Source organism: Onychostruthus taczanowskii, unplaced genomic scaffold, assembly GCF_017590055.1.
Source record: "Onychostruthus taczanowskii isolate IOZ18803 unplaced genomic scaffold, ASM1759005v1 scaffold37, whole genome shotgun sequence".
Lineage (NCBI taxonomy): Eukaryota > Metazoa > Chordata > Aves > Passeriformes > Passeridae > Onychostruthus > Onychostruthus taczanowskii.
In genome coordinates, this window is record NW_024501126.1 from 2,580,448 (window position 1) to 2,594,032 (window position 13,585).

At 43.1% G+C, this 13,585-nt stretch overlaps 1 protein-coding gene across 3 annotated transcripts in view; it reads right to left on the bottom strand.

Annotated features, from left to right (window-relative positions):
* The window catches only part of UNC80 (unc-80 homolog, NALCN channel complex subunit), a 124,000-nt gene that overhangs the window by 95,182 nt on the left and 15,233 nt on the right, over positions 1 to 13,585 (bottom strand). For all 3 annotated transcript variants that reach the window (XM_041411679.1, XM_041411677.1, XM_041411678.1), the window contains exons 8-13: positions 9,683 to 9,944; positions 5,443 to 5,577; positions 4,600 to 4,822; positions 3,454 to 3,594; positions 994 to 1,262; positions 29 to 382 (exon numbers count right to left, since the gene is read on the bottom strand). In XM_041411679.1, coding sequence (XP_041267613.1) covers positions 29 to 382; positions 994 to 1,262; positions 3,454 to 3,594; positions 4,600 to 4,822; positions 5,443 to 5,577; positions 9,683 to 9,944 — 1,384 coding nt within the window. The remainder of the gene's footprint in view (positions 1 to 28; positions 383 to 993; positions 1,263 to 3,453; positions 3,595 to 4,599; positions 4,823 to 5,442; positions 5,578 to 9,682; positions 9,945 to 13,585) is intronic.

The following is a 13,585-nucleotide window of genomic DNA, read 5'->3' on the forward strand; positions in this document are numbered from 1 at the left end:
TCTATGAAGAGAGACAAGCAAGACAAACCTTTTCTTGTTTTTTGTCATTCTTCTCATAAGGCCCTCCTCCTCCTCCACCACCTCCATCACCTCCACCACCTCCTCCGCCACCTCCTTCTTCTTCTCCATCTCCAGCTCCACTAACTGGAGGTGGCCCAAACCCACAAGCTGAACCACAAGCAGCCCCTTTAAGCTGGAAGGATCCTTCACTTGGTCTCTTTTCAGGGGCCTCGTTTTCTTTGTTCTCACTCTTCCTCCGAACTTTCTCCACACAGGGCACCACACCAAGCTGCAGTAAGCATTCCACAATGTTCAGGGCCACATCACAAATCCGGGAACTGATGTCGTGGTTCAGAACCAAGTAAACAGCCTTCAGGACCACCTGAGAGATTCAAACATCATATTTAAAGCCAGAATTATTCCCTCTCCCAGTAATATTTAGAAATTCTAGATTCCAAAGACTCATTACAGCGGGCACAGTACAAATTCTGAACAAATAATACACAACCCTAAATATCAAAAGCCTACAACCTAGATGTCAGACAAGAAACCACAGTCAGGCTGAAAAGGAAACCATGAGATGACATCTGTGAGCCTGAGAACACTGCTTCAGTGCACCAAGAGCTGGCAAATCATTGAGGGGAAAACAGAAGAAGTGAGGTTTAAGGTGCTAGAAGAAAGGTGCTACTCAGTCTTACACTATTTTATAGGGAATTTGGTGCATTCCCCAGGCACACAGCCATTAGGTAATACCACTAAAGATCCGATGTGTGCATTCCACATGCACATGCGCTCCTTGCAAGGAGTAACAGGAGTTGCAGTTTCTCAGAGGAGACTTTTAGGATATGCACAAATGTATCTGACTGACCTTTATACACTGCTGAGAGAAGTCATACAAAGAGGTGGAGGAAAAGCCCATCAAACCCCTGATCTCAATGGAACAGCTATATTGACAGAAGAGGGACCTGGCTTTCCTCGTTCCTTGCCAATTACCGAGAGATCCAGCATGCCGTTCTTGTGGACAAAGCTGCTGGTTCCATCAATGTGATCCGTATCCTCCAAGCAGCTGTAATTGATGCAGGAGTCTGTCAGGCTCCGTGGGAGGTTGGCACATGCCAGTGGCTCATGGGGCATCTCAGGGATGGGCACCTGGTTGCAAAGCTTCCTCATGTGCTCGCTGAAGAAATCGGCGTACCCCACGTTGAACGAGGCCAGGGTGGTGTTGAAGGTGGCCACGGTGATGGTGGAGATCTGGGACCGCACTGCAGGGAGGAAAACAGCGACCTGTAAATAAATTCTATCTCTATAGCTACGGAACAGAAGACTGAGGCTGATCTTGTCTAAAAGGAGCAGCTCTTAAAGTGGTTTGTAATGCAAAGGAAACCACAAGCTCCTAATTCCTATCACGTGTACAGGGATCAAAGGTAAACTCACTTCTTCTAACACAGTGTAAATTAGAACAACCCCAAGCTTGTTCTAGCAGTTCAGCTCTCTGGCAGCTCAAGCTGATGTTAAATGGGCAGTCAAGTAGATCAGGCAACTCAGACATTCTAAATCTAATCCAAAAGGACTTTTCTCTGCATTAATCCAGCGCCTCATCTTAAAAGCAGCAGTGCCCCTGCAAGGCAAAGACAAAGAACTCTGCAGCTGAAAGACAGGGGTGAAGGCAGCAGAACTGCAGCACAACTTTGAAACAGCTTTCCAAGTCGCATCAATCTGGAAAATTTCATCACACCAGTTGAAAAAAACAGTACCTGTAACAGTCTAAACCATCTCCAAAATTCATAGCTGTCTGATGGGAAAGGCACTGCAGTCTTAAGCTGACAGTGTTCAGAGACAGGAACTTTGAACTGCTCAGGTTAGCAAGCTGGCTTTAAGTGCAAATTTTTACCAAGGATGCCTCATATTTTCAAAACTCATGCTGATTTCCAGGCAACAGTGATCACAATTTCCCACACCTAGTGCTTTGTAAGTAGGTTTATATACCCTCTAGTGTTGAAAGACATCCACAGGGTTGTTTAGACTACCTTGTGCCAGACAGTATGGTAACAGGGCTAGAGAATAACAAAGAACCTCTTCCTGTGGCTATTAAATATAAACATATTCTAATTAATGAACTAATGACATCTAATACATTTAATAAGCAATGACTCAGAGATGCACTAGTTATATTATGTACATAGCAACTCGCCAGAGTGGCAATCACATTTCCTGACAGCTTGTGCAGTTGTGCTAGCACTGAACTGGCACATTAATTAAGAGACACATTCTAAGGCCAACAGCAGTACCATGAACTAGGCCACAATTAGGTCAATGATCAGGGCAGGAATTAGCTGCTTGTATCAGAGAATTTCTTTCTGACAAGTGTGACTTTTTAATGGCATTCATTGAAATTTGTATTGTGAAGATCATAAAGTTTGCATTAGGGCACTTTGCTCCTGACCTACCAAATTTGATGAGTATCCAAAGGCAGATTTTTTTTTGCTTCACTGATTTTTTGCTTAATTTGTTTCAAAATGGGTATCAAAAACCCATATCCAAATCCTACACAGAAACGCAGAATAATTCACATTGGAAAAGACCTCTCAGATCATCAAGACCAACCATCTCCCTGTTCAAATCCAGTTTAAAGATCTTTCTGTGAGCCTTGATAACTTCTGTGCAAAGATCCTTTTGCCACCTTGGGTCAAGAGCAGAATGTCTGTCACCAACAGGCCTGGTGTCATGTAAACCAACCCATGATCAAAACCCCCAAAATTTTGCCAGTGTCATCAGGCACAGAGCCAGGTGTTGATCTTCTGGCTCCTCCTGCCCTCCCCTCATCACATCCTACAACTGGGAGGCTACAGGAGAACACTATTTTTGCCCCTCTTACCTTAACCAGTCATCCCAAAACCCTGAAGTCTCTCTTGATTACCCTGGGACTACTTGTAATTTCACTGCTACCTACCAGAAAAATCAATAATGGATAACAGAAACCTTTCTCTTCTCATCTTGAGCCCGGGCCCCAGGGAGGCAGAAGAATTCTCCAAGTAATGGGCCAGATCTCAATACTGGTCCTTCTGTTCCTTAAGAAGGCAGCCTCCTATGACAGTGACCCATCTGTTTTTCTTTACAGCAGCAGTTTTGACACAGGGCATGGGCCAGTTTAACCTCCACCACACCTCCAGCGTGGATGAACCAGGTCCTTCACAGATGAGATGTGCCCAGATGTGCCCACTGCACCAGGCAGGGACTTGTATCATTGCCCTTGTCCCTTAAATCCCCGTGTTCAGCCCAGACAGAAATAAGAGAAGGGTTTCTCCCTATCACAAGTCCCATCTATTGTCTGTGACATGGCAGTCACACTGGTATAACCATTTCTCCAGAGGCCTTCAAAACACACTAACTCTTCCTTCCACTCTTTGGGGTAGATATTTCAGTGAAACACCTGTCCTGATGTGTTAAATTTACCTTCTTTGACTGTGTTGTCTCCATGGCTGTTGGAGGGGTCTGGCAGTTCAGAGACCAGCGTGTGATGGGAGTGCGAGTGCCGGGCGCTCAGCCCCTCCATCTCCGTCGCTGTGTCAGAGCTTCCTCTCCTCGTAAACTTCCCTAGGGTGACGACAAGAAATGGAGATTTTGCTTAGCTGCCTGAGAGGTGGCTGGAGACAGCAGCTGTGGTTAAAAATTAAAGGATTGGAGTCTGTAAAAATCAAGGTTTTTCATCACGCTGTGAAGCAGAAGCAAAGATTATGGTGGGATCCCTCATGTGGGTTCATTGACATAGAGACAAAATGATCCAAACTCTCTGCAAGGCGCTTCCCCTCACCACATTCTGATTTAGTTGACACCTGTGTTCTTAACCACCAGCACCTTCGAGAAAATAAAACTGGTCAGCACTGTATGACTCCACCCTTTGGGACATGCTATAGGAATTTAGTTTTCTCTCCCCTTGCCCCCAAAAATAAGTATATTAGAATAAGGAGCACTAAGGCAAAGGAAATTCTTCAAGAATACAAAAAAAAATAGTGTTTAGTGAACTATGAAACTTGAAGTAGCAAATTGTTAGGTTCAAACACTGTACCTCTGCAATATCAAGACAGTGTAAGCCTCACTGAGAAAATATCCTATTTATTGTATCCAATATGCACTCCAGGAAAACTGTGAATAGAACTTTTCAGCATACTAATGACATTGTTAATGATACTAATGACACTGCTGCTAACAATTGTCATACTGTTATCATAATAATGATACTGCTGCCTCTCCAAAGATTTCTGTTTTAAAGAAGGGAACAGAAAAATTCTTTGAATCTGTTTGAAGCTGCACTCGGGCAAGGCTTGCTACCACACAGGAAAGTGTATTGAAGTGGAACAGAGATCACTACAGGTTCCCACAGTAGCTATTATTCCAGTAAAGAAGTTTTCAGAGAAAGAGTGAACTGAAGCATTAGCCCTTCAAGGTCTGCTGTGAGCAGTTACCAGCAGATGTGTAATGCAAACAGAACCAGGAACACAGGGTGACAGAAGGACTGGATGAAGGAATGGCCCCTGCTGTTCTCCAAATGCTCACGACAGGAACGTCACGGAGCCTGGGGCAGACCCAGCGACACCTCACCTAAGATGGTGGTTGGCCACCCTCCTCTCTCCATGCCACGCCGGTCCTCTCCGATCCCAGAGAAGCTGCCGAAGGAGAAAGTGCTGCGAGTGGGGGAGACATCCAAGTGATCCTCGTGGAGCAGGAAGGGCACCCCCATCCGCCGCTGCCGCTTCTTCCCGGTGTGGTGGAACGGGATCGACCCTTTGCGCTCGCGCTCCCTGTCCTCTTTGCGGCTCTTGAACTGCAGGAAGAGCAGAGATACAGGAGAAGTTAAGAAGCTTTGAGGCATGAAGAGCAACCACTTCAGGGAAAAAGATAACACAGATATATTTCCCCAAGTATAATTTTGCACTCTGAGCATTTTATCTTGGCCGTTTCCCATGGTAGAATCTAATTGCATGCTGGGATCCTCTGAGCATTTAAAGGATTTCAGTCTTGCCCGAGGCTGGGATGGATGCCCTCAGATAATTCTATGACATTCTTTGACCTTGAGCATGGAATGGATGGTTGGAAATCCAGAGCTAAGACAAGGCAAAAAAAGCAGAACTCACTGAATTAGCTGGAACTACAGTGAGCACTGGCATTTAAAATTCAGCACTGTTTGAGCAGCCTCCTTTCATGCAGTTCCATCAGGACAATTACTTGAATAAAGACTTCAGTATTATGTTTGGGATGTGCATATAAAAACCAATATAATAGCATACAGAATCAACTCCAATGAAAAGGGATGATGATCTCACATATGGCATGAATATATATTCCAAGCAGATCTCATAAATATATAGTCTCAGCAGACCTTCAGCAGCTACTTAGGGAGACACTGAGGTGCTGAATCATAAAGTGCAGTTTTATTTCACTCACCTTTTTGAAGATGTTCATCCCCAGGTCTGTGGAGAGATCTGGAACTGCTGGTCTACGCAAGTTGGTCAGTGAAACCTTGGAAAATGCCTCTGTGCTTAGTGACTTTTCTTCCTCATTACATTTTATTGTAAGATCCTGCAGCTCCCAAAAGAAGACAAGCACAAGGAGAAATAGAGGACAATCAGCTTTGAAAAAGGAGCTACTTCCTAGAACTGTCATAGGAGCACTGCTGAGAAAAAGACCTCCAATTCATTACACAAAAAAGATGACACATTTAAAGAAAAATAAATTAACAAAGTTTAGAAACTTCCAGAATTATTTACTTTGTCTAACTTTTCAGTCACCAAAGGAAAAAAATACAGCACAGTGTGGGGAAAGCCTCAGGAATTGCTGTCAGCCTGATCTGGTGGCATGGAAGAACACCTTTGATTCTGATGCCAGGAATGACTCTAATTAACTGATGATGTCCCTGAGATCTTGGTTTAGGACCATGAGCAATCATAATGGCTACCCTTTGCAAAGTGCTTCTTTAAGATCTATGCCCTTAATAACATACACATTGAAATACACATTTTGGATCTAAGCTGCAATAAGCAGCACTGTCCCTTCAAGAAACTTAACTTTCAGAAAATTTATTTACGCAAAGAAATCTAAGACTTTTAAATCAGTAAACATCCTTTGCAGGGCTCCTCATCCATCATTTTTCATATGAAACCTCCCCCCTTCCTATATCACAGAATGCCCCACAACAGCAAAAACCATGATGCTCACTCAACTCACCTCTGCATCAAACAACACAGGCTATACCTGCCTGCTGCAAAGAAGGAAATTGGCACAAAATCAGCTTCCAGCCATCTCCTCTCAATAAAGATCTAATGCCAATCTTCCATGAGATGTTTCTGCAGCTGACCTGACCAAATTCCCTCAGGATAATTTGCTTCTGCCTGCCTAAATATCAGCTATTTTCCAACTGAATGCTCTTCTTCTTTGCTGTCCCACCAGAAATATTCAGCTGAAAAAGCAGGTCATGTTAAAACACCTTTTTGCTTTCAATGCAGAGATAGCCATATGTCAGGGACAGATGAAGTGACCACGATGACAAGTTTAGATTCTGCCTAGCCAGACTGCAAATTGAAGAGCCAGCTTCTGCAGCACACAAGTGTGCAGTTTTATACTCAACAAGGTCCAGCAGAACCCAGTGAAGCCTTAAGTCTAACACCTGTTCCAGTGTTTGCAGTACCAAATATTGAGGATCACATATGTTTTGAAGACTTTTCAAACTAATCAAAGACTATCCCTGAATCCTCCCTCTTAATTTCATATATCAGGAAAAGAGTGTAGGAGACACACAGCAGCAAGTCTCCTACTCAACACTGTTTGTAGTACAAAGGTATGCTTATCTACCACTTTGCATATATGATTAAAATTCAGAGGAGTCACAAAGAAAATCCAATACACAGTAAATAAGGATTCAACGCTAGCCACTCTCAACAGTGAGGCCACCAAGTACTCCATAGAGCTTTTTTCTTAGCCTTTATAGCTCTCAGGCCCCTTCTGGCTATAAAACATCGTATGAGATTAAGTTATCTTTGTCCATTGGTTACTACTAAGTTTAGCAGGTGGTTTATGATCACCAAGAGACAGAGTAGGGCCTACTGAGACACAAACCATGCAAACACACAGACACAGTCCCAGCTTAGAAATCTACTCAGGTAGGTATCAAGCAAACACCAGAGAAGCAAATCACAAAATTACTTTAAATCTAAAGTGTGGTATCCAATGCATTTTAATGAATCAATCCTGTTGAACAGTGATTAAACACATGGCTATTCTGTGCAGTAAACTACATGGATTTATTATAAGCATAAGATGGACAAGGCAGCAAAATAGTTTGGGTTTGATGTGATTTGCAGGCAGATGTGTTTTTCTTTACTTTGCCTGCCACTTTATATCTTTCCTGCTGAAACGCATTGCGCAAATGTTTTTGAGAAATTATTGATCACCTTTGAGTAGAAATGAGGACGCTCTGTTAGGAATTTCAGGTCTAGACTGAAAAAACAGGCTTAAAGCATAACCCTGTGTCAGAAAAGCTTGCGAAGTCTCAGCATACAACCCCTTGTGTTAACAGAAAGGACAAATCCCAGCCTTTGCAAGGTGGCAGTCTCAACAATGAACCAGCAGAGAGTCTTGCTTGATGAGACTTATGTTTGATGTTCCTATAGCCAGCTGGGATGAACCAGAACCCAGCTGCTTCTGTGCATTGCACAGGTTTCAGTCCTCAAAGTTGTAAAGAAGGGGGGCATGAGTTGAAAGTTTTGCTGCCTGGAAAACCATTTCACTTCCTCCATCACAGCTGTTCTGCTTAACAAACTGGAACCCTGGAACAGGATTCTATTTTAAAGAAGTATGGCAAAAATACACTGGACTGACACAGAGGTTACCAAAAGCACTCAAACTCAGCCTTGGAGAGAAGCATGTCCTGGACAGAGTCCTTACATTAGCAGCCACAATGTACCCAGTGGAACTGCCAAATGTATTTAACAGAACAATATTAAAGAAGAGCAATCGAGTCTTCTGCAAGTGAAATAGCCTAGGAAAGCAAGACCTAGCCAAGCCTGTGAAAGGAAGGAAGTGTTTTACAGAATAAAGAGAAGAACCAGGGCAACACTAGTGCAGCCAGTGCCCATGGAAGACAATCTCATTCACACTGCCTCTGCAAACCACTGACTGCACTCCCTGCAGCACTGGGAGCTAAACCTGCTAATATGCAAAACAACCAGGCTGTTATGAGCAAGAGCAAAGGGGCAGTACGTGCATGGAAACAGTGAAGCACATCAACAGCAATGTATTTCAATTTTCCCTCCAGGAGATGATATTAAGAAGGGCTTTTTGTACACACACAGCAATCCTATAAAGTCTCCAAGCACAGGTAGATTAAGATTGAATAGTAATTCTTATCACCTGCCCTTAATGGAGCTATGGCAAGCTTTAATGGGGATGAAACATATCATAGATGTTACACTGAAGTATAACACAATTTAAACAACACTGCTGCTGCTGAGCCCTTAGAACCACAAGTAACCAGCAGCTCTCATAATAATGGTAAGAACATCTATAAAGTCCTAAGATCTAAAACTCACAGCAGTAATATTTACATTGTTTACGCTTGTCTTCTAGATTTTGAGCATCTGGGGTCTACTGGAGAAAAGATATTTCACCTTCCTTCCACTCAAAATCTGTCATAGCCCCGAAAGCAGCAGTTTGAGGAAAAAACAGCAGGAATTCTGAGATTTCCAACACAAAAAAAGACATTTGATAGCAAAATGAACTGGTCTTTTATTTGAGCATGTCATAAAACTCAATGGCAAAAATAGAATCTCTGTTAAATTTTGTAAGGCAGTTCCATCAACTAAGTAAATCAGCATTTGCTGCACATGACAGGAAAAGAGGGCAAAACCTAAAAGTAGCACAAATCCACAAGGAGATTAACTGCAACTGCAACAACATTCCTTTTTTATCCTTGGAACAGGTGAACAACACAAAATAAAAAAAATTTAAGCTCAAACACAAGGATCTTTACTGCACCAAGGTCAGGAAAACAGGGCTGATTGTCCAGCAAACAGGGAACAAGACTTGACACCTATTAGGACAGTTTCTCTACTAAGATTTTTTTTGCAAATATAAAAGTTATGTAATAAGAATAACAGCAGAAGTAACAAGATGGAGAGGGGTTTTGCTCACTGCCACTGTTTGCCAAGCCTAATTCAATATTTTAACACAAGTGTTTGTCTGAAGTGTGCAGTCCTGTACTGAACACAGTTCCTTTTCTCTCATTCGAGGGAGCACACCAGGGAAGCTCAGTGGGTCCTGACCATTACACTGTAATGCAAAGGCATCGGTAACCATTTCTTCTGACAACTGCATTAGTACGTTCCCACATTAAAAGGATACTCTCACATCAAAAACTTAAAAATGTTATCCCAGTTCACCCTAGATTAATTATCCCAAATCAGCACTCCAGCTTTCAGCAGTCACCAGCTCTGACTCTCTGCATCAGATTCTGCCTTCAGAGCACTCAATGTTCTCATAGTCTCTTTCTGAATCAATGCAAGTACCTGACTGTGAGACTGATCTGGAAGTGAGCCAACACCAAAGCTGTGCCCCTCACTAGTTGTTCAGCAACCACTCCACAGCATCACCACAACAAGTGGCTCTTTTCTTACCGACAGCAACTGCTTACCTGGGTTTTGTGGGTGTTCACCAGAGAGGGTGCAGCAGCCACCATGGAGCTGCTGCGAGGCCTTGGCAAAGGGGTAACCTCGGGCTCAGGTGGCTTCTCTAGTTTCTCCTGCAGCATGTGCCTCAGCCTCTGCAGGTAGTACATCAGCGACCACTGCGTGCCCTCCTCGGACCAGTGTGGCTGCAGCAGGCAGCGCAGCACAGCCACGTCGAAGTATGTGGCGTAGCGAGACTTCTGGCACGGTGGAATCACCAAGGACACCCTGTTCCAACAGGCAGAGTAGAAATGTTAGCCCTCAGATTCCTCAGGCCTTCTCAGATACTCAGCTCTCTACATAAAGGCCTTTGGGATTAAGGCACCTAACTGAGGAAAGGGTTATTGAAGGTACCTAACTGGATACTTGGCTTTCAGATGCCCAGAGGACTCCAGTACACACTGTTAAGTGTTTTCTTGAATAGGTGGTTTTCTTAAACTGTGATCTGAAGATAAGCCTACAGTAATTTGTTCAGCAGGAAACAGACAACCCTCGAGCATCTGCAGTTCTGATACTCATAATACATACTTAGGAATGGTTTACATTTGCACACATCAGGCATTCCTTAAGAAAACACAGGCAAGGCAGGTAAGTTAACTAACTAATTTAAGCTAATTCAATTGATTCCTATATAAATAAAAGTTACTGTGGCTGCAGGTCTCTTCACAGAGAGCAGCAGGCACAACTTTCCCAAGGATTTCTCCTAGGGAAAGGCAGTGAGAAAGCTCAGAGAAGAGAAAACAGTTCTTATCTCTACTTGCTGCTCCTGCTGTTTGGCAAATGTGGAATGTGTTATGGAGATTGTTTACCCAAAGTGATTTGTTAATTGGACTCTGCTGATGGTTGTTTGGACTGATTGGCCAATTAGGTCAAAGCCATGTCCTGACTATTTGAGACAGTCAAAGGCTTTTCTTTAGTATCTCTTTAGTATAGTTTTAAAATATACTATTAGTGTAATGTAGTATAGCTTAATAAAGCATTTGTTCAGCCTTCTGAAATCATGGAGTCAGAGCACATTATTCGCTGGCTGGGCATGCTCTGCATCAACAAGTTACTATTATGGGCATCTTTTGCCCAGGTGTTCTAGAGGAAAGCACCTTTTAAAACCCTCATTACAATTTCAAAGGCCTTATCAATTTCCCAGTGGATTTTAATAAAGAATTCCCTAAGTATTGTAGAAATGAGTGCACACAAAAGCAAGATATCTGTACCAAGCTTCAAAAATTAGAATCTAGGAAGTTCAGATTTCAAAGGCATCTATAGGTTATTCATAGCCAATCTTCTTGCAATAAAATGCCCCAAACTTTTTATTCCTAATCTTTTATACCATTTTTCTCCCAGCAGAGTACAAATGGCCTGATCTACCCTCTGGACAGTCACTAGCTGTCAGGAGACAATGTGTCAGAAAGAAGTGAAAGAGAGACACAGGAATGAGAATCACATGTTAAGAGGTGCGAAATCCTGGGGGTGGTGCAGAAATTTTGGAATTTTTTTTTTTTTTCTGTCTGCTGACTACACATTTTGGAAGTTTCCACTCTATATTAGAAACACAAATCTGTCACCTGCTTATTTCTGGGATTTTGGGATTCTATAAAAGTTAGAGTGTTTTCATGCACTGTATTCTCAGGCATTTGAGAATCATCACAAGAAGATCAAGCTGGTTTTTTGTTAAAAGCCATTTTTATTCTCAACTCTGCAGAACAGCACAAAAACAGTGTGGACAGGTCATCCCCATCTCCACCACATTCTGAACAGATGGGTCCAAGGCCATGGTCCAGGAAAGCCTTAGGGAGCAGCAGCAATACTGACCCCTGGGCCCTCTGAGTGCTGAAGTGCTTTGCTGGATCTCTGCCCTGTGCTCCCAAGGCAGGCATGGGACTGGCAAAGCAGAAAAGTGTGCATGGAACACCGACATCAGCTGGAATCACATGAACCCTGCTCCATCTTACATGCCTGGAAACAGGGAGCAGGTGTCAAGGCTGGGCTTGGATCAACACATGGATGCAGAGCTCAAACTTGCAGAAGATGGTTTGCTGCCAGCCCCACAAGCCAATGCTGGAGGCACTTGGAAACTGCAGACCAGCCTGTGTCAGCATATGCCACACTACACAAAATACACACACTCAAAGTTTCTCCTAGTGCTGTATTCCAGGTAAAAAGGCTGCAAGTTTGACAACTTCAAAATGAGCTGTCACAAAAAAACTGAATTAGGAAAGAAAACAACGTGAAATGGGAATATGTCGTAACGTTTTCCCCATAAACCTGATGTGAAGGGTGGTTTTGTCAAAGCTTAAGCTGTGTCACATCGATCGAGCCTGCAAAAAGTCAGAAGTATACTCAAAGTATCCCAGAAAGGAAATAAAACCTGCCATCCCAGTAGCAATTGTGAAAGGCTTCTGCAGGACTCTGAGCAGTGTGTGGGGCTAAACAAACAGCCTTTCATGCTCCCCTTTCTGTGGCACAGGCAAAACTGAGGCATGACACAGGCTGGAGCAAGGCATGTTCTCCTCATGAAATATTTGTAACTTTCTGCAAAGTCTGTTTCCCAGGCAGCTTGTCCAAGGTAGCAGCTGGATAAAGGGCTGTGGTTTATTTGCTTCAAGATTAAACTGAATCACCTCTATATGGAGAATTACACTGAGTGGAGGAGCAACACTCAGCTAGGATCAGAACAAGCCATTTGTTTAGGCAGTTCCTGAAGAACCAGAAATTAAATTCTGTAGTTCATTTAGAGGAAAATCTAATGCTTGTATAATCAGCTCATGGTTGCCTGTGACTGCAGGGAAAGTGGAAACACAGCCTTCCTTCAACCCCCAGCCAAGGACAAAGGAATACTTTGGCTGTTGGTAAGCAGAGTAAACAACATTTGTTCCACAGTTATCTGTTGCTTGGCAACCAAAGCTCCCTGTACAGTTTTAACTCATCAATGAGTCCTGCAAATGAGGAGGCATAATGATGCTCTCTTCAAAGCCTGTCTGAAGCTTCATCCCCATGGCAACAACCAGACCCTGCTTGATAAATTAATCACCTGATTCTGTCTTCTTAAAAGGCTGCTTATTTGTAACAGCTGTGCACTCTCTGAGCAGTAGTGTTCACACACAGAAAGGCAGCTCTGTCCCCACCTTCAGTTTTAGTGGCTCACATTAATACAAATTAAATACAGATCCAGAACTGACAACAGGCTTAATAAAAACTCCCAAGGGAAGCTTCCTGATGGGATGAGAGTCTTAAGGAATAGCATTTTCCTTTGCATCAGTGAAAGGATGCCCTGAGCTCCCATTTTGAGAGGTCAGAGCTGTTCCTAGCTAATATTCAGAAAATCACTCCATCCTATACTTCTGTCACTGTAAAGAAGCCATTTCTTTAAAGTGCAGTGTTTTGGATATGACATTTCTCAAAAGAGATAAGAAACAGGACCAGAGTTTTTAGGTGTTCAAGTGACACTCCTAAATCCATAGAGATTCAAAATTACAGCCCTCTGTCTCTGAAATCTCTGAAAATACTCATCAGCTTGATTTACTTTATGGCACTACTGAGTGTCCAGAACGACTGAAAAATCTACTTCTACCTTTCTGTGCCCAAATCTGGGTGAATTTATTAGTGCCAAGCTGGAAACCAGAGCCTGGGCACTGCAGGACAACCTGGAAGCATGTTTGCATAGCTGTGCCTCTTTGTTAGTCTGTTCCTTTGGGTCAGTAAAGCCAGCCATGCAGCAGGATGCAAAGGAGGCATAATGAAGGCAGTGGAGAGAGGCTTGCAGAAATTCTTTGCTAGGGGGTGTAGATAGGTAGAATGTAGGAGAAGAGAAATAGTGATGAAGGTAATCTCACCCCTAAGGAGTTACAGCTGTGCTAATTATCAAGCATTAG